General features: G+C 49.8%; 1 protein-coding gene across 4 annotated transcripts in view; it reads left to right on the top strand.

Moving 5' to 3' along the window:
* Window positions 1-767: 767 nt before the first annotated feature.
* Window positions 768-26,469, top strand: part of ANKRD27 (ankyrin repeat domain 27) — a 43,195-nt gene continuing 17,493 nt past the window's right edge. For 2 of the 4 annotated variants that reach the window (XM_059150948.1, XM_059150946.1), the window contains exons 1-17: window positions 769-914; window positions 8,184-8,294; window positions 10,733-10,889; window positions 11,628-11,782; window positions 12,224-12,283; window positions 12,370-12,423; window positions 12,543-12,608; window positions 12,699-12,775; window positions 13,609-13,730; window positions 15,119-15,197; window positions 15,676-15,808; window positions 20,686-20,778; window positions 21,764-21,891; window positions 22,654-22,736; window positions 23,226-23,341; window positions 23,741-23,833; window positions 25,199-25,396. In XM_059150948.1, coding sequence (XP_059006931.1) covers window positions 813-914; window positions 8,184-8,294; window positions 10,733-10,889; window positions 11,628-11,782; window positions 12,224-12,283; window positions 12,370-12,423; window positions 12,543-12,608; window positions 12,699-12,775; window positions 13,609-13,730; window positions 15,119-15,197; window positions 15,676-15,808; window positions 20,686-20,778; window positions 21,764-21,891; window positions 22,654-22,736; window positions 23,226-23,341; window positions 23,741-23,833; window positions 25,199-25,396 — 1,827 coding nt within the window. In that variant the 5' untranslated portion in view covers window positions 769-812. Of the gene's footprint in view, window positions 915-8,183; window positions 8,295-10,732; window positions 10,890-11,627; window positions 11,783-12,223; window positions 12,284-12,369; window positions 12,424-12,542; window positions 12,609-12,698; window positions 12,776-13,608; window positions 13,731-15,118; window positions 15,198-15,675; window positions 15,809-20,685; window positions 20,779-21,763; window positions 21,892-22,653; window positions 22,737-23,225; window positions 23,342-23,740; window positions 23,834-25,198; window positions 25,397-26,469 lie in introns of all 4 variants that reach the window. The other 2 variants (XM_059150949.1, XM_059150947.1) reach the window with 2 other exon arrangements.

The following is a 26,469-nucleotide window of genomic DNA, read 5'->3' as shown; positions in this document are numbered from 1 at the left end:
GCCACCCACGCCCCACCAGTCTGTTCCAATATTCTTTATTTCTGAAAAGAAAATATGAGGCAAACATGGCAAGATGCTGAGATTGGGTAGTTCTGGGTGGTGGGTTTGCATTATTCCTCTGTATTTCTGTGTATGCTTGACATATTTCGTTAAAATATATGCATATCTGGGACGCCTGGGTGGCTCCGTGGGTTAAGCCGCTGCCTTCAGCTCAGGTCATGATCTCAGGGTCCTGCAATCGAGTCCCACATCGGGCTCTCTGCTTGGCAGGGAGCCTGCTTCTCTCTCTCTCTCTCTCTCTGCCTGCCTCTCCATCTACTTGTGATCTCTCTCTGTCAAATAAATAAATAAAATCTTTAAAAAAATATATATGCATATCTTTAAAATATAATTTTGGTCATGTAGGATGTTCTAAAAATAGCCATTTTTATTTTTTGCAATGATTTTGAGTTTGACGAGTTTTTTTTTTTTCTTTAGATTTTACTTATTGGAGAGTTATGCGCGTCAGTGCGGGGAAGGGCAGATGGAGAGGGAGAAGCAGGCTCCCCGCTGAGCAAGGAGCCCCATACGGGGATCATGATGCTCCTGAACAAGCTTTCTGAACATGATTTTTGCAGTTGACCAGTAAAAAAGTCATCTTGGAATTGGTGGGTTATCTTTGATATTTCCCGTAGAGCAGAATAGTACATGTCAGAGATGCGTTTTAGAAACTGTCAGATTAGGACTTTTTTGTGTTATATAAATCTGAAAGTGGTCATTTACTGCTTTTTCTCCCCTTGTCCAGGAGACTCTTTGCCCCATCTGAAGTCCATATGGCTCTGTATGATGAAGATCTCCTGAAAAATCCTTTCTATTTGGCTCTTCAAAAGTGGCGTCCTGACTTATGCAACAAGGTGGCCCAAACCCATGGCATTGTAAGTGCATCGATCCCGAGGGTCGTCCTTCTCCAACAGGTGTGGACCAGGCAGTGTGGATAAGGCCAGAAATGCCGTAGACTTTGTTTAAGCTTAGAGGGAGTCAGTTACAAACCTGCTGAGTGTAACAAGCGCCAGACCGTGCTCAGTACGAGAACGAGCAAAGAGGGACCACCATGAGCTGCCTCCTCCAGGAAGCCTGTTGGCTCTGCACCAGCCTCGGGTATAATCCTCTCTCTGTTGACACCACTGACCACCCCCGTGGACATTGATCTTGGGGTATTCGTCTGTTTCTCTCTTTCTACGTTGACCTCGAGAGCTGCTTGAGGGCAGAAAGTGTATCGGCATCACGGGTCCTTGTCTGTGAGGTGTGTGCTCACTCGCATAGAATCCGGGAACATGTGAACACATTCGTGTGTAGCTTTGAAAGGCATTTCCTAAAGGGGAAGAACCGGTGATCTAATCGAGGCATCCAGATGGCAGGCTGAGGGGCACACATGAGGAACCACAGTATGTCTGTGGGGCCATCTGTTGCCTGCAGGGTGGCGGGCTCTTCCCTCGTGGCGTTGGTGGCCGTCTGGTGCACACAGCCCCGCGCCACACAGAGCACTTGCTGCCTTTGTGTGGCTGCTTTTCTGTTTGGGGGGGGGGTGTTTCTTGCCTTTGTGTTTCTTTTTTATGTGTTGTCCTCTTCTCGTACTGTTTTTCTGCTTCGTGGCCAAGGATTTGAACTAGAGGAGAAGTCAGTTGTAGCTCAGGTTCACTTTGGGTTATCAGGTGCCTTGTCTGGACACCGGGAGCTGACTTTCACTTTGCCCACTCTGTCCCACTCCCACCACAAGCCTGCTTTTTCCAGGTTCCTTCTAGTTTTTAGGATTGGTTTTGTGATTCAGAATCAGTTTGTGATTGTGATTTGTGATTGTGACTATGATTCAGTTTTTCCCAGAATTACTTTACTTTGGCTTTTAGAGGTCATAAAGTTCAGTGTGTGTGTGTGTGTGTGTGTGTGTGTGTGTATGTATGTGTATACATGTATACATATATATACACACACACATATATATGTGTGGGTGTGTGTGGGTGTGTGTATAAAAAAACAGTTGGAGAGTATAGCTGTTTCCAACAAGAAAATAAAAATCATACAAAGTTCACCAGAGACATTATCATCTGTTCATTTCACAGTAGTTATGAAGTGCTCCTCTGGGGAAGGTACCATGTTTGATGGGGAGGGTTTAGCAAAAAATGGGAATAAACATCACCATCTTTACCTTTATAGAGCTGAAATGCTATTGGGAGAGATGGTCACGCTCCGAGCAAATACCTACTAATTACAGTTGTGGTACGTGTCCCAGAGAAGAAATACAGGATACAAAGCAGTCATGTTAATGGCAGGGGTCGGGGGGCGCTAAACAAATTTGGGAAATACTCCCTCCCCATCTTTGTTCTATAACATTTTAAAAAATGCTGTCTGGAGAAGAGCAGACTACGTGTAACTTTCTCTTGCTCTTTAAGGATGCTGCGCTGTGGGGGCGCTTAGGTGACTCAGTCAGTGAAGTGTCCGACTCTTTTTTTTTTTTTTTTTGAAGTGTCCAACTCTTGATTTTTAGCTTAGCTTAGGTCATGATCTAAGGGTCATGAGATCGAGTCCCAAGTGAGGCTCCATCCTGGGGGTGGAGCCTGCCCAGGATTCTTTCTTGCCCTCTGCACCTTCCCCCCAGCTCATGTGCACTCACTCGCTCTTTCTTTCTCTGTCTAAAAAAAATAAAAAAGAAAGTGCCACACGGTGAATACGGTGAGGGTCCTGTCTGTCTTGCTCACCACTGTGTTTTCAGGAAGATGCTTTCCCAGCTGCAAGTAGTGGAATCCCGCTCAAGTTCACCTCAACGAAAGGGCAATTTTGAATAAGAACTTTGGCCTCTTGGTTACCTTCCTTTTGGCCACACTGAGGAACAGGAGAGTCTTCTTAAACTGTGCCATCTGAGTTCCCAGTGGTGTCCTAGGTCCTTTCTCTGGCCCCTCCTGGGATCTGCAGGGTCCACGGGGAGCTGCCGGGGGCCACACTTGGCAACACTGACGTCGTGGCCGTCAGTAGGTGGGAGAATCCATGAGGCCGACTCTCAGCAGAAGTGTCCGTGGGCAGGAGCCGGCTACTGCTGCCCGACTCAGACCAGTCCAACGTTGATGGCTAGCTCCTGCCCCTCCTGGCTGTGTGATGGGGGCTCCCATTCCTCCTGGTCTAATCCATTAATAGTGCCCCATCCACGTCTGTTGGTGGAATGAAAAAGAATATTCCAGTCACCTCTGGAAGAGTACACATCATTTCTGCCACCACCAAGGGATCTGTATCTCCTCAGCAGGTGAATGCTGAATTTCTTGGGGCCTTGCTATCGGGCCAAGTTTGGCTGCCTTTGAATCAGCCCTGGGAACCAGACTCATTTAGTGGGCTCTAAAATACTGAGAAATCATCAGTTTTAAACGTGTGTCCCTCCCCTCCAGGGTCAGCTGCCCCTCACACGTCTTCTTAAAGCCCAGCTCGCTGGCCACCTATCCTCACAGATAGTCTGAGTGGCAGCCGAGGGTGCAGCTTGATTGCTCCCCCCGCCTGCCCCATCACTCCTCCAGGTTGACTTCCTTCCAGAACTTTCCTTTGGTTGGCATACGTGTGCATTCAGGCGGGTGCTTCCCGCCATCACCTGCTCTCTGACTGGACGGGGTAAGCTCCTTCTCCCCGTGTTCCCCAGATTCCAGCCACAGAGGCCTGTAACACCCCCACACCGCTTCTACTAGTCACTCTTGTTCTATTTAATTAGCACCCAGCTAATTATATACTGTGGTTTCTTCAGTGTGGGCTGGACAAGCCTGCTGCCTCCCTGGGGCTCTTGTCCATGAGGTGGCAGGGGGAAGGTCCTCCAGGATTCCCAGGTAGATTAGGGGTGGGTCCATTTGCTTATAGGAGAAACAAAAACTACAAAGGGAGTTTACGTTTTTTCCTCTGAATTTGGATTTTTTGGAAAGATTTATTTATTTTATTTGAGAGAGAGAGCGCGCGCATGGTGGGGACGGGCAGAGGGAGAAAGACTCTCAGGCAGACTCCCCACTGAGCACAGAGCCCAACACGGGGCTTGATCCCATGACCCTGAGATCATGACCCCAGCTGAAATCAAGAGTCTGAGTCTCAACCGACTGCCTCACCCAGACGTCCATGTTGTGATCTTTTAATTATGGGGTATGTAGGCTTTTGAGGGCTAGCCTGGGAGCCTGTCAGCATGTCTTCTAAGTTCCAAAGAACTTCCAAGTACAATACCTAGATGGGCCAGCTAAGGGCACTGAGGTCCATGTTCTAGTTCTTAGGATTTGTTTGGCATAGATCCAGCCAACAAACAATTTGTTGAGCATCTGCTAGGAGCCAGGCACCGTGCCGGGTTTCCAGGATTGAACAGATGAGTGGAGAACGCTGCGTGACTTCAGGGAATTCCAGAAGCTGGCTGTTGGTTGCTCAGAAGAACGGCGGGTGTCAGGACAGAAATCAACCAAATGCTGTGGAATGAGGAGGGGACCCTGGAGTAGTGTCACAAATGCTGATTATTGCTTCTGTTCTACTCTCTTTCCTTTACAGTTATTGAAGAATTCTTTTTTAAAAAAAAAACATTTTTTTTAAACATTTTTTTTAAGATTTTATTTATTTATTTGACAGAGATCACAAGTAAGCAGAGAGGCAGGCAGAGAGAGAGAGGGAAGCAGGCTCCCAGCTGAGCAGAGAGCCTGATGCGGGGCTCCATCCCAGGACCCTGGGATCATGACCTGAGCCGAAGGCAGAGGCTTTAACCTACTGAGCCACCCAGGCGCCCCTGAAGAATTCTTTATAAGGGACTAGAATGAAAAGTTTTATTGTTAAGCTTTAAAATAAGCAGGTCCCCCACTTACAGTCTACTCGGAGGCTCCAAACTTTGTGTCCTCCACATAGGCCGTAGTGCCCCTGACATCTCCAGAAGGCTGAAGCACCGTCTTGGGAGAGCCCTGAAGGCACTTGCACTTGACCCCATCTCCTATGGACAGCTTCCTAGCTGCTCCAGTCCCTAGCTCCAGTCCGGTCCCCAAGGGCTGGCATCCTCACCCTCCCTCTCAGCCAGAGAGCCCAGCCTCTGGCCTCTGCTTGCAAAGAACTGCTCCGGGAGGTATTGTCTGCCTGAAAACTGGCAGTGGAAGAGTGGGGGACCTTGATATTGGAGGATCCCTATTCACTCAACAAACATTGATTGGGCACCTACTGAATGGCAAACAGTGAGATTGGTAACAGGGATACAGTGTAGCACGAACCAGTCTTACTTTTAAGTAGGAAAGCAGAGAGTTAGGGAGGCAGAGAGGGAGGCAGACAGCTAAACAGCTGGGGTGAGGTTCTGCAAAGCACCTCAGAAGTCCCTGGTCTCTCACTGGAGTCTGTTACGACTCCTTCATCCACAGAGCAGGTGTGGGACCTTCTCTGGGCCTTCCTGAGTTTGGGTGTTAAACACCCCCGAGTTCTGGTTCATGGACTTCCTGTGCCCTTGGCCAGCCCCCTGGTCCCCAGGCTCTTCTTCCTTTACTCCCTGGGCCATGAGGAGGTTGCTTCCCAGTTCAGGCTTATATTAAGGCCCACCTTTTCTTTCTTTCTTTTATTTTTATCTTTCCCCCCTTTTTAAGTTTCACTTTTAGTAAAATTTAAATTATTTTAATCAGATTTTTAATTTTTTAAAAATTTTAATTCTTTTATTTGACAGAGAGAGCACAAGTAGGTAAAGCGGCAGGCAGAGGGAGTGGGGAAGCAGGCTCTCCACTGAGCAGGAAGCCCAATGTGGGGCTCCATCCCAGGACCCTGGGACCACAACCCGAGCCGAAGGCAGCCACTCAACCAACTGAGCTACCCAGGCGCCCCAGAACGATTTTTTTTTTTTTTTTAAAGAAATAATCTCTATGCCAGACTTGGGGGCCAAACTATGACCCCGAGATAGAGAGTTGTGTGCTCTAGTGACTGAGCTCAATTGCAAACATACGATCCAAGTAGAAAGGGTAAGATAGTGAGCCCCATGCACCTGTCACCCAGCTTCAGCTGTGATCCATTCGTGGGCACATCCCAGGTCATTTCTACCCTCTCCTGCCCTCCACGCTTGGACATTGGATTATTTTGAAGCAAATCCCAGAAAATTATGTCGCCTTGTGATACAGTTTCGTCTGTAGATACTTAGGAATGTGTCTTTAAATGATAGGGACTCTTAAAAAAGGTAACCAACCACAGGGGGCGCCTGGGTGGCTCAGTGGGTTAAAGCCTCTGCCTTCAGCTCAGGTCATGATCTCAGGTTCTGGGATCGAGCCCCACATCGGCCTTTCTGCTCAGCGGGGAGCCTGCTTCCCCCCTCTCTCTCTGCCTGCCTCTCTGCTTGCTTGTGATCTCTGTCAAATAAATAAATAAAATCTTACAAAAAAAAAAAAAAAAAAAAGGTAACCACAGTACCACGAAGAATGTTGACAAAATGAGAGCTAAAACTTTCCCCAATCATTCTTCAGTATTGTCTGCCATCTAGTCCCTGTTAAGATTCCCCAAATCATCTCACAGTTGTCCGTTTCATGAGGGGTTTGTTCAGAGCAGTACCCAGAGGAGATCCACACGTCACACTGGACGGTGTTTCGTCCGTCTTTCCCCATCACCGCTGAGCTAAAGTGAAGTGCACAGGGCGCGTGGCCCCGGGTGTGAGGCGTGGTCAGCGTTGACATACTGGTGGCCTTGGGAAACCGTCTCCACAGTCTTCCACTGCTTTTTCGTTTCATCTTCCGCTTTCCTCGTTTTCTTTCTTTGTGTCTTTGCAGTTCGTTCTTCCGGGTTCGTCTTCCTGGAGAGTTTCCCTGGGTTCTGGCTCTTGCCGATTGCAGTCCTGGGGCTGGTGCTGATGGTGGTCCCCTGTTCACGATGCTTCCTGAAACTGATAGTTAGATCGAGATGTTGATTCTTTGAGGAGGGGCCAGGCCATTTTGTCAACATTCTTCCAGCCTCAAGTTCCTCCTTCCGCTCTGAGACACTGGCCTGTTCGTCTGTGTGGGGAGAGGCCACGAGAGGCCACGCCGCCCTTCCTGCACAGCCTGAGGAAGCCCCGGGTGACAGTGGCTCTAAAGGCTGCTGGGATTCACTGGGTCCTTGCAGAGGGAGCTCCAGTGGGCTCGGGGCTGAGCCTCCAGCACTGGCTCCAGGAGGTGGCAGGAGTTTGTGTCAGGGCGGTGAGACCCCGACAGGTTCCTTAGCTCCCTTGAGCCTCAGTTTCCTTATCTGTAGAATGGGGCTATTGCAGAAGCTGGCTGCCTCTCAGATGGAGCCCGCCCCAAGGATGGAGTCTAGTACCCCCAGATATCTTGGCAGAGGTGGGGATCTGTCCTAGGAAACCCTGTTTCTGTGGCTCCTATTACAAACTATAATTGCATCTGGGCTTAGAAAAAATAGCTGAGAAAAAAGACCGGGAAGGAAATTGTCTTCAAGGGGCAGTGTTTCTCCTCATTCAGGTGGCAGGATTATGTGTGACTTTTTTTTTTTTTTTTTAAAGATTTTATTTATTTATTCGACAGAGAGAGATCACAAGTAGGCAGAGAGGCAGGCAGAGAGAGAGAGAGGAGGAAGCAGGCTCCCTGCTGAGCACAGAGCCCGATGCGGCACTCAATCCCAGGACCCTGAGATCATGACCTGAGCTGAAGGCAGCGGCTTAACCCACTGAGCCACCCAGGCACCCCGACTTTTTTTTTTTTTTAATAAATATTTTATTTATTTATTTGGCAGAGACACAGTAAGAGAGGGAACACAGCAGGGGAAGTGGGAGAGGGAGAAGCAGGCTTCCCGCTGAGCAGGGAGCCCGATTCGGGGCTCGATTCCAGGACCCTGGGATCATGACCTGAGCCTAAGGCAGATGCTTAACAACTGAGCTACGCAGGTGCCTACATGTGACTTTTTAGTTTGACTTTTCTCTTCTTTCCGAACTGCCCTGTCTTCCTCTGGAGTTGTTCCCGAGTCTGTTGAGAATAGACTGGGGCACCTGGCTGTGGGGGCGGGGGGTACCCAATGGGTGTGGGAACAAGCCTGGAGGGGCACCGTGCCTGGCCTCTGCCCAGGTTGGGGAATCGCGGCTTTTCCACCAGGATGTCTGTCACCCTAGTCGCTGGGTTCCGTATGCCAGTAGCATTCCAGGTGGGGGGTGTCCAGCTGGAGCTGTGAGTGGCCCCTCCCGCACTCTTCACTCTGCCTACTGTTTGCAGGTCCTGGTGCCCTGCAAGGGAAGCTTGTCGAGCAGCATTCAATCCACTTGTCAGTTTGAGTCCTACATTTTGATCCCCGTGGAAGAACACTTCCAGACCTTAAATGGAAAGGTATTCACTTCTTTGTGGGTCAGCCAGGGTCCCTCACTCAGTGTTTGGAAGTCGGTGGGGAGGGCAGGGGGTCCCACATATTTCCCTGTCCCTGCTGTGATAAATAATGGCTCTGACATTGCCGGGGGAGGGGGTGGGTTGGAGGGCCCCCTGCCTTTGAGGAAAGAGGAGGTAGTAGCTGAGCAGGGCCTGGCTGGGCCTCTGCCTGGGAGGATGGGTGGGGAGGGGTGGGGAGGGTTAGGGAGGAGTTCCTCAGCTCAAGGGCCTCCTGCTGGTAAGTCAGGGATTCTCTGGAATATCTCATGGAGGTCCTGTCTCTAAACCTGTTTTATCCCCGTGCTCTTGAGAGCTCATCAGTTTCTTGGCCACAAACAGGACATCCGGGATGAATTTTAACTTTTTAAAAAACATTCTTAAAAAAATATGTTATTAAAACTTAAATTAGGCAAAACAACAAAAAAACCACAGGTGTGTTATTAAAACTTAAATAAGCCAAAGGATGAATACCCAACTTTTGTATCAACATGGACAGGACTGGAAGAGATTATGCTGAGTGAAATAAGTCAAGCAGAGAGAGTCGGTTATATGGTTTTGCTTCTTTGTGGAGCATAAGGAATAGCATGAAGGACATGGGGAGATGGAGAGGGGAAAGGAGTTGGGGGAAATTGGAGGGGGAGACGAACGTGAGACTGTGGACTCTGCAAAACAATCTGAGGGTTTTGGAGGGGCGGGGGGTGGGAGGTTGGGTGGGCCTGGTGGTGGGTATTATGGAGGGCACGTATTGCATGGAGCACTGGGTGTGGTGCATAAACAATGAATTCTGGAACACCGAAAAGAACTTTAAAAATAAATAAAAATTAGAAAAAAACATAAATAAGCTGAAAAAAAAATAAAAAGCATTCTTTTGAAATCATCTCAAACCTAGAGAAAGCTCTAAGAACTCAACTCTGCTCTTCCCCTGGTTGGTCAGCTGTGAGCACTTTGGCCACATTTGTTTTTATCGGTCCCTTCCCCCTCTCCCTGCCACAGTAGTACTGCTTTTTCTGAACCTTTTTCGGAAAAAGTGAGAGTGAGTTGCAGACACTACGTCCCTTTATTCTAAAACATGCATTTCTTGCATAACTACGCAGAGTGAGTGCACTCAGGAAAGTGAACTGTTCAACACGCTGTCCTCATACAAATCATGTTAATTATACAAATAATATCCTTTTGTAGATTTTTTTGGTCTTTTTAGATCCAGGGTCCTGCAGTGCCTTCAGTTGCTGGTTTTTTAGTTTCCTGTGACTTGGCGCAGTCCTTGGGCTGTCTTTGTCTTCCATGACACGGACGGCTTTGCTTTGTACACTCTCCCTCAGCCTGGGGTTCTCGGAGGTTCCCTCATGGCTGGGAGGGCGTTTTATCACTCCGTGTGTGTTGTGACCAGAGACATATGATGTCAGTCTTTCTCACTGTGGATGTTACCTTTGGGTAACATTGGGGTCCACATTTTCTTAATTTTTTTTTTAAACACTTTTTTTTTACTTTTTTCTTTTTTAAGATTTTATTTATTTATTGGACAGACAGAGATCACAAGTAGGCAGAGAGGCAGGCAGAGAGAGAGGGGAAGCAGGCTCCCCGCTGAGCAAAGAGCCTGATGCGGGGCTCGATCCCAGGACCCTGGGATCATGACCTGAGCCGAAGTCAGAGGCTTAACCCACTGAGCCACCCAGGCGCCCCGACATTTTCTTAATTTTTAAGGGGAGGTAGAGAGATTCTGGGAGGGGGATGTTCTATTCCTTGCCAGAACTGGCATGGGGCCAGGTGCATTTGGTGAGTGCCTCAGACCTGACAGTCAGGGATTGTGTGGGCCTGTGCCGGGAGAGGAGGGACAGGACAGGACACGGGGTTACCTAGACACCAGCCTGGCGGTGGGGGGTGGAGGGGAGTCAGCAGCCCTGTTCGCCCTGCCAGTCACTGTTAGTTTGTTTTCTTCGGGGAAGCCAAATCTACAAGGAGAACAGAGGAGTCGGGCTTATCACATCTCATCCGCCTGGGCACCCCAGCTGTGGCCAGAGTGCTGAATGTGGCCAGGACAGCAGCATCCCTTCCCCGCCCGCGTCTCCTTGCAGCGCCAGGCCATTCCAGGAGGGCCTTCTTCCTCCTTTCCCAGAGGGTACAGGTTTTCTCAAGGCCCCAAGGACCAGCTTAATGCATCTCTGTCCCAATATTTAAAAAGGATCAGCTGTAGCTACAGTGTGAACAAAGAGGAAAGAAAACATTTTAGTATCAAAAAGTGAAACGGAAGAGTGTTCATGCCCCCCCCCCCCCCCCCCCCCGTCCTGGTAAAGCCCCACTGAAGCAAAGGAGGGCAGGTCGGAAGCAGTGCCCTATTGGGGGCCAGCCAGGGGGCTCGTCGGTCACCGCTCGCTGCTGCTGCAGTGACTGTTCTCTTGTTCCAGGATGTCTTTATACAAGGAAACAGGATTAAATTAGGAGCTGGATTCGCCTGTCTTCTCTCAGTGCCCATTCTCTTTGAAGAAACTTTCTACAACGAAAAAGAAGAAAGTTTCAGCATACTGTGTATAGCCCATCCTTTGGAAAAGAGAGAGAGTTCAGGTATTCTGGGAGAAAACCCTTTCCCCCTGATTTGGAGAACGGTGTTCAACTTCCTCCTGACATAGCTGTTACAAACGTCCCATAAAATATTCAAGAGCCCACTAGAAGCCTGCCTGACTTTAGAGTAATTCCCCAGAGCTTAATCAAAAAGTCATCTTGAGCTAAGACAGTGGGACTGGGGGCTGCTGTGTATGGTTGCCCAGGTTGGGCATTACACAATTCCGGAAGGTGATATTCATTCAGACCTCTGTGTAAATGTTGCCCACTGGAGTTTGTGCAGGGTCGCAGCCCTGGCTTTGACGCTGGGCCTCAATGTTAGAGCCAGCTCTTAACGTCATTATTGCCCACCCAGCCTCACTGTTATGTCTCTTTGAGAGCTCGTTATTTTTAATAAATAATAATTCTTCAGTTGTTCCAGGAAATTGAGATAACAATGTGCTGAATGTACTCTGAGTCCTGTATTGCCAGGAATCCGGGCTTCCTCACCAGAGCCTCTTAGGTCAACCCTACGGTCTCAAATTGTTTTCTCCATGGAAAGGGCTTCAGGAGGGCCAGGCTCTCTGGACCCTGAGCTGTGCTGTAATGAGGCTGTTTTTGTGCAGTATCTTGAAATAATTCCTGTCCTCTGCTGGAAGATGGGGCTCCAGACCCTGGGGGAGCAGGGCAAAGGATGTGGTACTTCCCCCATTAGGAAACTGGGAAGGCTTCGGCCAGCTTGACCCACTGTCTCTTTTTCAGAAGAGCCTTCAACATCTTCAGATCCGTTTACCCTGAAAACCATTGAAGATGTGAGAGAGTTTTTGGGAAGACATGCAGAGAGATTCGACAGGAGCATTGCTTCTTTCCAGCGAACATTCAGAGAATGTGAAAGAAAGAGCCTCCGTCAACACATAGTCAGTAGCTGTGTCTTGCTTTGCCAGGGTGTCCTGGCTCAGGCCGATTCAAGAACACAGGGGCTCCTTCCCAGTGTACCCTGAAACTTTGCTGCCTCCCCTGTTGGAAGCCTTGTTTAAATGTTTCCTTCTAACAATAAAACTAGTAGGAGCCCCTGGAGAAAACTTGAACATGACAGTGTATAAAAATGAATATTGTTATCACATGTGTGAATCCCAAGGGAAATTCTCCCTTCCCCTTCATGCATCTACACTTAAGAAAGTTGAAAAAAAAAAAAATCACATGACTTATTTGATAAGCCTGTATCAGGACTTAAAGCTTGTCCCCCGGGAAGTACATCTGGCAACGTGTTCTCGCTCTGGGACGTGTGGCATGTTTTGGGTTTTGTGTTGGGGGCCTTGGGTCCTGAGTGACCTGTCTCTCTGCTCTGGGTTACACAGGACTCAGTGAATGCTCTCTACACCAAATGCCTCCAGCAGCTTCTGAGGGACTCTCACCTGGTAAGCTTCAGGACTTCCAAAAGACAGAACTGCAGTTTGCTCACGTGCCAGTCCAAGGTCTTTAACGTTACCTTCTCGTCCTGCAGAAAATGCTTGCCAAGCAGGAGGCCCAGATGAACCTGCTAAAGCAGGCAGTGGAGGTAAGAAGCCAGGCCAGGGCAGGGAGAGGAGGCAGAGGAGCAGGGGGTGGGAGGGGCAGGCTCCTGTCCCCTCTGCACCCTCGGAATGGCTGTCTGTGGTCTGTTTGTTGATTCTACAGATGTACGTCCAGCACGATATTTATGATCTGATCTTTAAATATGTGGGGACCATGGAGGCAAGTGAGGTATGTCCTAAATCCCCATCATCCCCATTAGAAGCCTTTTATTCTTAGCTGTGTTAGAAATGTGAAGCTTGGTTAAAAATCTGCCATTAGGACGCTGCCTTTAACAAAATCACAAGAAGCCTTCAGGATCTTCAGCAGAAGGACATTGGCGTGAAACCTGAGTGCAGGTAAGAGCGTGTGCCTCTGGAGCTCGGCCCCCTCAGGGGCTGGGGCCTCTGCTTCTGGAAACAAGGCTCTCAGCCATAGGGACGGCACCCTGGTTTCATTCGGTTCCTTCCGAGGAGCAGTGCAGTTCCTTGTGACCCAAGATAAAGGACTGGGGTTGGCAGGGGTCCCCCTCCTGCCCTTGTGGCCAGCTGGAGCTTGAGGGGTGGGGCTTCCGCACAGCTGGTCTCTTGATGGGCACACTGCTCACCCAGGTGAGTCCCGCATACAGACACGCACCTCACCTGCCAGATGGGCGCCTGCTTTTGAATTAGTTTATGTTTCTTTGGTATTATGAAGTGTTTACGTTGAGACTGTTTTAACCCCTTTGAGCTATCTCACTCTGGGGCTAAGGATTTTTTTTTTTTTTTTTTTAAAGATTTTACTTATTTATTTGACAGAGGTCACAAGTAGGCAGAAAGGCAGGCAGAGGCCGGGGACGGGGGTGCGGCGGGGGGGGGGAGCAGGCGCCCCGCTGAGCTGAGAGCCTGATGTGGGGCTTGATCCCAGGACCCTGAGATCATAACCTGAGCCAAAGGCAGAGGCTTAACCCACTGAGCCACCCAGGCACCTGCTAAGGATTTTTTTTTTCCCTAACATTCTACCGTCCTGCCTCTTTGATGGGACATTCAGAGGTGTTGAGTCTTGCCTCTGATTGGAGCCCGAGTTTTTCTTTTCATTTGTTGTTACCTACGGCTTGTCGTAAGCAGGGTAAATCTGAGGTGTGCTGTTAGATCAGGGAAGAAGGGCCCGCCCAGTGCGGTCTTAAGTTGTCACTTTCCGAATTATTTTGCAGCTTCAACATACCTCGTGCAAAGAGAGAGCTGGCCCAGCTGAACAAATGCACTTCCCCACAGCAGAAGTTGATATGTTTGCGAAAGGTGGTGCAGCTCATAACCCAGTCTCCCAGCCAGAGAGGTTTGTGCTCAGGGGAGGGGCCCGATGGTGGCACAGACACTTATGTCCAGGTGCAAAAGTCTGTTAAGGAGCAGTGTCGTCCTGAAGGGTCACACAGATGGGCTGATGTGGCGCAGAGCACCCCTGCGTCAGTACCCCAGAGTCTGTTCTGATGCGTGGGTGCCTAGCAACAGGGGTCTGGGGGAGGATAGGCAAGATAAGGGCAAGAGAATAATGGTGCAGAAGTAGTGACCTCAAACCAGCCAGGCTTCCCTATACTTGCCCGGGCACCATGCGGCTGGTCTGTAGATCAGAATCCAAACAGCACAGTTTCTTTGAGAACCTGCCTTTTCCATAGCTTTCTGTTTCCAGAAAGGCACTGTCCACAGTGCAAGTCTGAGCTTGCCGAGGTACAATAATATGTATGATTGGCTTTAAACTTCCTGTCATGCATTCTCTTGAGATCCTGAGATCATTGAACATCCCATCAGGACGTTCACTGCTGGCTCTTTAGTCCAGGGCCACAGTGCTCACCGGCCCCCTCCTGCAGCTGTGTTCCAGCGACAAAATTCTTTGGCCAAAATTACAAACGTTTAATCTCCAAGAAAAATGTTCCAAGCTGGTGATGGAGACACGAGGGTTCAAGTGTACGTTAGACCCTTCTTCCTAATTTTGTGTCTGCTTAAAATTTTCCCTTACAAACAGTAAAGCAAAAGAAGCTAAGAAAAAAGTAAGGGGGAGTCATATCTGTGAGTGCAGATAGGGGGTGATCATCAAAGCGCACTAAGTGAAATGAAAGGGAGTGTATGTGGTACACTTCTAACGGCATTCCAGAAAGGGGGGGGGGCAGCTGTGTGTCTGTATGCATGGTGGTGAGCTCCTGGGCTGTCTCTGGGAGGTTAGGAGGGCAGCAAGAGCAGTAACCTCTGGGTGGTGATCAGGCAGCAGGGGTGGGAGAAACCAAACCCCAGTTTGCTCTTTTGTGCTACTCAGATTTTTTTAGACATGTGAATGGATTCCTTAGAATTTAAACGTGAAAAAATTAAAAGAAGCTAAACATGAGCATTAGACGTGGCAGTGTATAAAATGGCAATGATCTCAGGAGGAAAGAGGTGGGCACACCTTTGCCTTGTGTCTGCCCTCACAGACTCGAACCTCCTGGGAGGTGGCGAGGGAGGGGTCTGCTTGGAATTGCCTTCTTTTACACATGTTCTGAGAATGCTGGGCTTTTGCTTTCCCCGCAAATGGGACATCAGTTCAGGACACTGTCAAGGAGATTGTGCAGTGGAACCTCTCCCTGATATGTAGTCTTGCTGGATTGTGGCTTTGTGGGTTGGGTGATGGTGGGGCGTTGATGTACTTGTTGGTCTCATGATGGCTTTGAACATGTGTTCCCCCTCCCACCGCAGTTAACTTGGAGACCATGTGTGCTGATGATCTGCTCTCAGTCCTGTTGTATTTGCTTGTGAAAACAGAGATCCCCAACTGGTAATATTTTCTGCTAAAATACTTTTGCAAAATGGCAGCGTTGTACCGGGGTGGTTTTAGCTTAACTCCAGGAAATCGTGTGCCCCTTATGAGTCCATGGCTGTGTCTGCGCTGCAGATGGTGTCCGTCATCCCATTTACACATGGGGAAACTAAGGCCCGGAGAGCTTATGTTACTTGTTCTGGAACATGCAGCTAGTCAGTGACTGAGTGGGACGTTGACTCCACTTGTGTTTGGCTCCAAAGCCCGTCCTCTTCTAACGGGAGCCCCCGGTTCACTTTACAATAGTCAGCTTTTTCAAAACTGGCATACTCCAGGAAAGGACCAAGAAGTTTTACTTACGTGCTCCAGGGCTTAAGTGGGCAGTGTCAGAGCTCCTGGAGTTAACCGACTTCAGTCACTCACGCCCATAGTGCTGTTCCTGGAGATGTGGGAATTGGGTCCACAACAGTGAAAATACTTCTCTTCCTTTTGTTAGGATGGCAAATTTGAGTTACATCAAAAACTTCAGATTCAGCAGCTCAGCAAAAGATGAATTGGGGTACTGCCTGACTTCGATTGAGGCTGCGATCGAATATATTCGTCAAGGAAGCCTCTCCGTTAAGCCACCCGTAAGATCCCTCCTGCCCTGGCCTGCCTTTGTGGGTGTCCAGGCACCTTTGGTAGGGTTTTGAGGTTGGCGGGTGGAGAGGGGTGGCTCTTCTTTTTTTTCTTTCAAGATTTATTTGAGATTGAGAGGGAGAGCGAGCAAGCACACATGCAGGAGAAGCAGAGGGAGAGGGAGTCTGACACGGGGCTTGATCCCGGAATCCTGAGATCATGACCTCAGCCCAAGGCAGACGCTTAACTGACTGAGCCACCCAGGCACCCTGGGGGAGGGGGATTCTTAAATGGTCTCCCAAGGATGGGGTCTCTGCTGTCTAAGGACTGTGGGGCTTGACAGCCATCCAGCAGCCTGAAACGTCAAGCATCCAGTTGGGTGTGCAAGTTGGCAGAATATGGCCGGGATTCACAGTTAAAAGCTTTGTCTGCTTTGTCTGCTTTATCAGTCCTTGCCATCCTCAAAAAAAAAGCACATAGGCAGAAGGGAGAGGCTAGAAACCAGGAGTTTGGATATCTAGGCAAGTGATGGGATTATTGACATAATGCAGTCTTAGGACTCACCAGCCTTATTATGATTTTCTTGGTGAGCATTCCTTAGGGGAGGCACTTGTATTTCTATGTGACGTGTGAGATCTTACACCAAGATCGCGTTGCTAGCTTGTTGCACCAGCAGGCAAAATATGACAGTATGCACAGAATTTCAGCAGTGTTGAAAGTAATAAGGTGAAGAGATTCCCGTATCGCACACCAGGAGTCCTGAGGGCTGAGCATTCCCTCGATCTTAGAATCTCCCCAAGTAATAATCAGTTAAAACAGCTGGAAAAAACCAGAGACCTGCCCAGATAGGTGCACTTGAGTGAGATCATTTATTATTAAAATGTTTATGTGTTTTCCCATCTTTCTCCCATCCATGTCCACTTCACGTGATTTAAATTCTATTGTATATAGCATTTTACAGTCTTTTTTCCCGAAAGGATAGTTTTTTGTTTTTCTGATTAGGAGACTAATCCTTGCTTATAAGCAATATTTACAGTATACAGTTGCCCTTGAACAACTGGTTGAAAATCTGCGTGTAACTTGTGATCCCCCAAGAACTTAATTACCAGTAGCCTGCTGTTGGCCAGAGGCCTGATGATATAAATAGTCGAAAAACACATATTGTATTTATTATATGTATCCTATACTGTATTCTTAGAATAAAGTCAGCTGGGGGAAAATGTTATTAAGGAAATTATGAGAAAGAACACATTACATTTAGAGGAATGTACTGTGGCTGTCCTTATCCAAGTGGACCCGTGCAGTTCAGATCTCTGTTGTTCAAGGGACAGCTGTATACACTTGCAGTGAAGACAAAAAAATACCTTTCTCAAACTCACCAGCCAGGGATGACTTATTAACAGTTTGGTGTATGTCTCTTTTCTGTGCCTATACAATTTTTAAAAAAGATTTTATTTATATATTTATTTATTTAATTATTTATTTTTAAATTAAATTAAAAAAATTTAAATTCAGTCAGCCAGCATATAGTACATCATCAATTTTTGGTGCAGCGTTCAGTGATTTGTTAGTTGCGTAAAACACCCAGTGTTCATCACATCGCGTGTCCTCCTTATTTTAGGGAGAGAGAGACAGTGTGTGAGCAGGGGGAGGAGCAGAGAGACAGGGAGAGGGAAAGAGTGGAGCAGACGCCCCGGTGAGTGAGGAGCCTGACACAGGGCTCCATCCTGAGATGATGACTGGAGCCAAAACCAAGAATCGGGCGCCTAGCCGACTGAGCCTCCCAGGCGTCCCTCTCCAGTTGTATTTTTAACTGAAATTTGAGATTATGCTCCTCTTATTGGCACGTAGGCTGGTGGTAGGAATTGCCTGATGCCTCTCGATGGGTTCAAGGGCACACCTTGTCGCCTGGAGGGAGGGGTTGCCATTCCCTTGCTGGCTGTCCTGCTTGCTTGTTTTCTGTGGCCTGTAGACAGCTAACACTTGGAGCCTTTGACCAGAGTAGAAGGAGGTGGCTGACCACACAGCACTGGTCGGCTTCCCACACCCACTTGGACTTCAGACAACATCTGGAGTGGGATTGGAGGAGTTGTTTTGGTTTTTCTTTGTTATTTATTTATTTATTTATTTAAGATTTTATTTTTAAGTAACCTCGACATCCACGGTGGGGCCAGAACTCACAATCCCAATATCGAGACTCAACGTGCTTCAGCGACAGCTAGCAGCTAGCCAGGCACCCCTGGATTGGGGAGGCTTTGAGGGGTGGCCCCTCTTATGCTGGTGCTGGTTCAAGCCCAGTACTTGTATTTATCCCTGGGCAAGTCCACATCTCTCAGTTTCTGTCCATTTCGTGTCTACACTGAAGGTGATGCTGTATGTTTCACCTCTTGCTAGGAGTTTCCAAGAATGAACTAGGGGGTTTGGAAGTGCCTGTGTGAAGCATGAGCTGATACTCCTGTCCTCAGCTTGCTTTTCCAACAACCCTGCATCTGGGTGTCTCATTTCCTGGTTCTCCGGGGCATCCTGCGTGGATGGCTTCTGTGGGCCATGTGGGGACACCGCCCATTGTGCCCCTCTTGTCTGAGGTGTCTGCCCCTGGTCCTGGTCCTGCCTTCCTGGATGGGGGCAGTTGGTCCCATCAGGTGTCAGGACAGGGTGTGCCTTATCCTTACAGCTGGCTGTGGAGCCAGCAGCCCCTTGGGCCTTGAGTGGGACAGGCCTTAGAGATGCTCTTACCTGTGTTGACAGAACAGGTGTCATGGCTTCCTTGTCTTTTGTGATGCTAGCTCTGAGGTTCTGCCTTGGCCTTGGTCAGCCTTAGCTGCTGACTGGCTTCCTGTCCCAGTGCAGTTCTGTCTTGGAAGGTGTGAGGCCAGTGTGATGTGTCCGTGTCCCTTCCTGGGAAAGGAGGCTCTCCACACAGGTGGCTCTGTCTTCAGGTGGCTCTCCACACAGCAGGTGACATTTCTGGAGAGCAGTCAGGACTCAATATCAGTAAATCAAATTTTGTCTTCCTATTGCCTCTTTATATACTATGATGTAGCTTCACCGAAATTTCCCCCCTTAATATCTTATTGTACCTGAGGTGACTATATATGCATTCTTTAAGTTTAAAGACTTAGAAGTCTTGTAAATAAAGACTAGCTTACTGAAAATGAGCATTAGTGGGATGACGCTAGTTTAACCTTTGTAGACCAAAAACCAGGGAAAACCTTGAAAGAATTGGTTCCCTTCTCTGTTCCAGCTTTGTGGGCTTCTGGTCTTTCTCACTGTACTGGGTTTCTCATAACTAACATATTCCCCCTTCCCAGATATATCTGAGCTGATGTGCTGTCTCTTCTAGTAGGTAATTTCTCCTTGAAGGTTCAGGCCCCAAGGACTTGCCTTTCTTCATCATCGCTCTTCATATAGTCAGCCAGAGTGGAGGAAGGAAACCCCACATTTACTGACATGACAGTGTCTTTCACGTTTCTCTGACCCTAATCTGCTTGGCTACAAATCACTGAGTAAAACAGGTTGTTAGAGCTTCATATAGCAACTGGCAGCTGGCAGCAAACGGGCTCTCATTCTGAGGGGTTGGTGTGTGTTTAATGCTCTTAGGGCTGCTGGTGTGAGGGACCGTGCCGACAGAGGACCCCAGAAAGGGGCTGTTCCTTGAGCTGCCACCCAGGCTCTGTCTTTAGCTGGATCTTGCGTCAGAACTTAGCCGTAATGGGCCTTATCCCATACCTTTGTCAGGGTTTGGTGAGTTCTTCTGGCAGTAGCTGGCTGGGGGCAGAAACCCCTCTTACCCCCCACGGAGACTTTTTTGAGGAAGTTCATCTGTCATCAGTCAAGTTGCAGGTGGTTGGGCGAGGGTTGAACTGTCTTGCTAGGAATTATTTCATAGAGAAGGATGCGTTTTTAGATTTGTGTATCTGAGTAAACATTACCTGTAACATGAAGACCTGGGTTTCTTATTTAGGGGAGACCCCCGTGTATTATGGGATTCGGGAAGGGTGGCCCTGTTCATCTGCTATTTTATTATTTTTATTTTATTATTATTTTTTTAAAAAGATTTTTATTTATTTATTTGACAGAGATCACAAGTAGGCAGAGAGGCAGGCAGAGAGAGGGGGAAGCAGGCTCCCTGCCGAGTGAAGAGCCCGATGTGGGGCTCGATTCCAAGACTCTGGGACCATGACCCAAGCTGAAGGCAGAGGCTTCAGCTCTCTGAGCCACCCAGGTGCCCCAAAGATTTTATTTTTTTGACAGAGATTACACGTAGGCAGAGAGGCAGGCAGAGAGAGAGAGAGAGAGAAGCAGGCTCCCCACTGAGCAAAGAGCTGGATGTGGGGCTCAATCCCAGGACCCCGAGATCATGACCTGAGCTGAAGGCAGCAGCTTCATCTGCTATTTTAGTAAGGATGTTCAGAGAGCAAGACTTTTCTCCCTCTTGCTGGGTGACACTGGGAAATCTAGAACAGTCTGTCAGATGGTTGTCCTCTCTGTATGCCCAGATAAAGTGGCAGGGGCTAGGGCTCTGCAGGCTGTAGAGCAGTGGTTTGAGAGGAGGAGGCCAGGGCAAACCAGGTTTCTGCCTAGAGGAGGTTAGTGTGAACGTGCTACATTCCACACTGAGTGAAGACACATTCCATGCGCGCACAGAGGCAGCGTGCCCCCCAGACCCGCACCCCCACCCCCCGTCAAGCTAGCTGCTTCCTGGGGGGACAGATGGGAAGCGCTTTGCCCAGCCCGATGAGGATCTGCTCTCTGGCCCAGGGACAGAGGCTCTGCCGACCGTGTTCTGTGAGGAGGTAGCCAGGACTGCTCCCAGGTTCTCCGTGTGGAAGGGTCTGCACGGACATGTGACAAGTTGATAAAACAGATTATTGGGCTTTTCCTTCAGGAGTCTGAGGGATTTGGTGACCGACTGTTCCTGAAGCAGAGAATGAGCCTATTGTCTCAGATGACTTCAACTCCCATTGATTGTCTGTTTAAGGTAAGACACCGGCACGGCCCTTGAGGGCACAGGCCCCTGAGGGATGTTTCGTTTTTCCGCATCTCTAAGATCTTTCCGGCATCTGTCAGGGGGATGTGCTTGGTTCAACACCGAAGTTCACGTCGGTGGTCAGAGAGGATGGTTGGGCTGCTGGGGTTTGACGTCTGTGCATCTCCCCCAAGGTGTGCTGTGCCGTGGCCGAGAGGGACAGCACGCCTGGAGCCCTGTGCCTGGGCTGTCCTCTCTCACCTGTTCGTCAGGGTCTGCTCTGAGGTGCCCCCCTGGGTGGTCTCAGCAGAGCTGCTTCCTCTCCTGGGCTCTGGGAACCCGTGCTGCCGACATTCATGGGAGCATGCGCCAGAGCGAGAGCTCAGCACGCAGCAGCTCCCTGCTCAGATGTGACCGACCCCTGGGAGGCTAGCGAGGTGCCCTCCTGGGTGGTCGGCGAGGGCTGGGTAGGGGCTGGGGCAGCGTGTTCCCCAAAGCGTCTCGCTCCCCGAGAGGAACACATCCAGGAGTCACGGGGCTGAGCCCTGCTCCGCAGCCTTGTTTGTTGATGGGCTCTCGTGCTAATGCAGCCATTTCTGTCCCCCCAAACCAAGGCTCTGTTAGGACCCAAGAGGTCGGGACGGAGGCATGTTCTAAGGAGGAGCCTGTGTCCACTCTGAGGTTCTAGGAGGCATGATCCTCCCCGACCATTGCTCTGGGAATTTTGTCCTGTTGTCGTTTTAAGCTACGGATGATTTATAGCATTTGCAGAAGTAGAGAATGTAAATCACAGCCACGTGGCCATCTCTGTCCTGTTTCGTCTCCATCCCCGACCTGCTTTTTGTGTCTGCCCAGATTATTTCAGAACACATCCCAGACAGCCAGTCATGTTATCCAGGCGCCCCCAGATACGTGTTTCTGTAAGGAGGCTCCAAACATTCACGCCTGAAGAAGAGAATTCCTTCACTTTGATAGTATTTTTGACGTCCCTTTGTAGCACATAGCGGCGGGTAACCAGAAAGAAGTGGAGAGACTTCTGAGCCAAGATGACCAAGATAAAGATGCCGTCCAAAGGATGTGTCACCCTCTGTGCTTCTGTGATGACTGTGAGAAACTTGTCTCCGGGTAAGAGGCTCCCCACAGAGGCTCAGTGTGTGGCATGTGGGAGGTGCAGGCCCGGGGAGATGTCTCCACTAGTTTGCTGTGGTTTCCCTTCCCCTTGTCGGGCTCTTCTGCTGGGTGTCAGAGCCTACAGGGTGGGTAGGGCAGGGACGCTGGAACCAGATGCCTCACCCTGCAGGAGACTGAGCAGGGGTTGGATGAGCTTCGGGACACTGTTGAATAGATCCGGCTTGGCTCACACCCCGAGATGGGTCTGCTAGCCCCAGGACTCTGGCATGTCTAGCCTGGCTTTTCCTTGCCATTCTTAGGGTGTATTTTTCTATATCTTCCATCTTTCTCTCTCTCTCTTTTTTTTTTTTAGAAAGAGAGACTGAGAGTAGGGGTGGGGAGGGACAGAAGGAGAGGGAGAATCTTTTTTTTTTTTTTTTAAGATTTTTATTTATTTATTTGACAGAGATCACAAGTAGGCAGAGAGGCAGGCAGAGGGGGAGTGGGGGAAGCAGGCTCCCTGCTGAGCAGAGAGCCGGATGCGGGGCTCAATCCCAGGACCCTGGGATCATGACCTGAGCCAAAGGCAGAGGCTTTAACGCACTGAGTACCCAGGCGTCCCGGAGAGGGAGAATCTTAAGCAGGCTCCATGCCCAGCATGAGCCAAATGCTGGGCTTGATCTCACAACCCTGAGATCATGACCTGAGCCAAAATCAGGAGTTGGATGCCCAGCCAACTGAGCCATCCAGGTGTCCCCCCTCTTCTTCCTCTTTTAGGAGGCTGAATGATCCCTCCATTGTCACTCCATTTTCCAGAGATGACAGGGGTCACACACCGCTCCATGTGGCCGCCCTCTGTGGTATGTGGTCTTGGGTTGGCCTATGGTTGGGCTACTTTGCCTTAAAGGGATGGAGCCAGGGGTGGCCCAGCAGAGGCCTGACTGACAGAGGGCGGCAGAGTCGGGGGTGGAAGGGCCCATGTCGTGGGCTGTGCCCAGGGCCTTTGCTATTTTTTTTAGCAGTTGCACAGTATTCCATCCTGTGAACTGAGGAACTGTGGACTCTTCTGTGGATATCTAAGACTCTCTTCCCCTACCTTCTGTTCCTGAAAGGTGGACTAGAGCTGAGCCCCCTCCAGAGGGCCAGTGGCGGGGAGGGGGGGTCCACTCCAGAGTGCCCTGAATCAAGAGTCTGACTTAACGTTAGCTCGGGCTCCTCTCCAGGGGAAAAACACTTCCTAGTGTGTTCCCTGCCAGAGAATAAGAGGGCAAAATAATGGGACTCCAGGTTTAGGGTTCGGAGAGCCCCTGCTCTTTCTTTCTCCGTGGCAAAACCCCTCTGTTCTGCAGGGCAGGCATCCCTCATTGACTTCCTGGTTTCCAGAGGTGCGGTGGTGAACGCCACGGACTATCACGGCTCTGCCCCCCTGCATCTCGCCTGCCAGAAGGGCTATCAGAGTGCCACGGTGAGCGGGGTGCCATCCCCGTGCCCGTGCTCCCAGGAGCCTGGCTCCGCACAGCTGCATCATGGTCACGCTCTTGCGTCGCAGCTTGGCCCTGCTGCAGCCTGCCGGGGTGGGCCATGTGTCTTAGGCCACAACACCTCCCTGTGGGCCCACTGGACAGAGCCCTTCAGTGTCGATGTGAAACGTCGTGGCGGCTTTGGGGGAGGAGGGTGGGGCTGTGGGCCTTGTTCTTTAATCTCTCCACGTTTTAAAGGGAAGGATGAGCATGAGGGTGGAATTTTAATTGTAGCGTAGGTCACTAAGGTTGCAGGTGGCAAGGTGCGACCTCCCCCGTGAGCCTCTGGGCCATGCTGCCTGAGGAAGCACGGGCCTCACCTGCACGCTCTCTTCTCTCGGCAGCTGCTGCTCCTGCACTATAAAGCCAGCCCCGAGGTGCAGGACAACAACGGCAACACGCCTCTCCACCTGGCTTGCACCTACGGCCACGAAGACGTAAGTGGTGCCTCTGTGCCCGGGGTGGCCGAGTTCCCCACTTCTCGCTTGCCTGGAGATGCAAACGTCTGGTTGGTTGAATGTCGTGTTACATGTTGGTCGTTACTGGAACATTTGGCGTGTAATTTCTTTTTAATTAAAAAAGCCTTAAATTTACTACAGCTGCTCCGCTGAAATAACAGAAATCCAAACATGAATTGCCCGTTAGCGTACCCTGAAATTAAAATCATTTTCATTCATTGCCTGCTGCCATCTGGTTCTTACCTTTGTTCACCTTCAGTTTTTACTTTCTATATTTTTATAGTAATAGTGACAATTGCATCATTTCTGTTTCCCCTTAACAGCCAACTGTGTGTGTGTGTGCGTGTGAGTCTGTGTTTGTGATTTTTGTCCTGACCACTTCCTCTCCCATCTTCTCTGTGTGGTAACACTGGGGTGGGTTTACACATACCCAAGCCTGAGGCTGCGTTAGGGGTGGATGTGGAAAAATGAAATGGTACCCTCTCCATCTTTATAAAGCGACTTTCTTCCTTGATCATGGAAATCCTGGAGGTCCGTAAACGTAGCCCCAGCCCGTCCTTTCGTCACTACACAGTGATCTGTTGTATGTGTTGCGTCTGTGTCCCTAAGACCACCCCTTGGTTCAGTGCTTTGCGGGGGATGACTGATAGGACTCAGCATGTAGTCCCACGACTCTGATGGACAATGGCCAAAGGACCCAGAGCACAGTCACCAAAGGGAAAAGGTGCAAAGAAGAAGTCCAGAGGAAGCCAGATGCAAGCTTCCAAGTGTCCACTCCCCAGGGAGACGTACAGGACATCCTCAGTTTGTCCAGCAGTGAGTTATAACAGCAAATATGACAGGTGGACAACCTGGAAAGCTCTGTAGGGACTCAGGGCCCAGGATTTTTACTGGAAACTGGTCATGTAAATAACGCCAGGCCTACCACATGTCAGACTTCCAGACTCCTAGAAGGAAAGCAGGTGTTCAGCCTAACTCATGTTGTTGCACAATTTAGACACAGCAAGCCATTGTACAAATCCAAGCTGAAGAACATTGCAAGTCAGGGACTGGCCTTGCAAGCGGGCCTTGCAGGACAGCGGTCTCCGCTGACATGCTGTGGTCATTCCCTTCTACAGTTGGATATATCACAATTTATTCAGCCTTTTTTTACTGATCGACAGTTTGCAAAAAAGTGATATGTCCTGAGGAGGTAACCATGAGGTCTGTCTCTCTTATTTCTGTACATTCGCTTGCTGAGAGGAGCCTGGATGGAAGTAGGGCACGGACCGAGGCTGTGGGGTCCACAGACACTGCCTGCGGCATGGCATGTGACTTACTGGTGGTATTTCCCATTTTCTTTAGTGTGTGAAGGCCTTGGTTTACTACGACGTGCAGGCATGCAGACTAGACATCGGTAACGAGAAAGGGGACACCCCACTACACATAGCTGCACGGTGGGGCTACCAAGGCATCATAGAGACGCTGTTACAAAATGGAGCATCCACGGAGATCCAGAACAGGCTGAAAGAAACACCGCTGAAGTGTGCACTAAATTCAAAGGTAGCTTTGTTTTCATCTCAGCATCAGTATCACTTAAAAAAACAACAAAAAAAATCAATGTCCAAAGACTGGGTCTTGGCTGTGCTGGACAAGCGGTGCATTAGTGCCTGAGGCCTGAACTTGGCCTGCGCCCTTCCTGCTGCAGTTGGGATCTGGTCGTCCGTGGGTTTTTACTTATTTATATTATCTCCAGCTTTACCAGCAGTTTTTCTCAGTCTTGTTCCAAGAGATGGTCCCAGAAGGGTTGGCCCTGGCCCCTAAGTGCGGTTGGTTTCAGAGCAGGTGACGTGGTGGGGGAGCGGACATGGGGCAGAGGCTCTGGTGGAGAGAAGCAGGGACAGGGCCTGTGGCGTGGGAGCAGCAGTCTGTCTTCCTGTTACTTCCGTCCTCAGCTCCGAAGTGCCTTCTTCTCTTCTGGCTGGTTCTGATCGTCGTTGCGTACGGTTTCTCATAATGAATCAGTCCTTTCCTGTTGGTGATTTCTGGAACTACGTCAGGGTCTGGCAGCGTGTCGTGAAAGTGCTCCGCTTATTAGCAGGTGGGGAGTGGGGCGGGGGGATTGTGTGCAGAGGCCGGTTCTCTGTGCCTTGCCTCCCGCAGCCGCTCTGGCCCAGGGGATGTCCCCGGAGAGTAGCCAGCCCGAGGCCATCGGACCATGTCCCGCGTATGGTGGTTGTGTGTCCCACATGAGAGAGATGCCATCTTGATGCCGGCCTCTGGCCCTTTCCCTTCACGCAGGCTCTGCCGTCCGCCTCGTGACATTTTACCGGCCACTCTTAGAGCTCCCAGCTCTGTTCCACGGGCTTCTCTCTGGGTGTTCACATCTCTTTGAGGAGCGCAGTTTTTGTCTTTTGACCCGTTTATTGAGATATGATGGATGCACAAAAAGCCAAATTTATTTAATGTGTGCGACTCAGGGAGCTTGGGGACGAGTACACGCCTGTGACACCCACTCTGTGACCTGTGCCATGGATGTGCCCGTCACGTCCAGGTGTTTCCTCCCGCCCTCTTTCTGTCATGAACAGTAGTACTATGTTGCGTGTGTCCTCCAAACACAGCACGATGTCCACCTC

The sequence above is a fragment of the Mustela lutreola genome, chromosome 16 (assembly GCF_030435805.1).
Source record: "Mustela lutreola isolate mMusLut2 chromosome 16, mMusLut2.pri, whole genome shotgun sequence".
Classification (NCBI taxonomy): Eukaryota; Metazoa; Chordata; class Mammalia; order Carnivora; family Mustelidae; genus Mustela; species Mustela lutreola.
The sequence above is the reverse complement of the archived record's forward strand: the minus strand, read 5'-3'. Positions and strand labels throughout refer to the sequence as shown.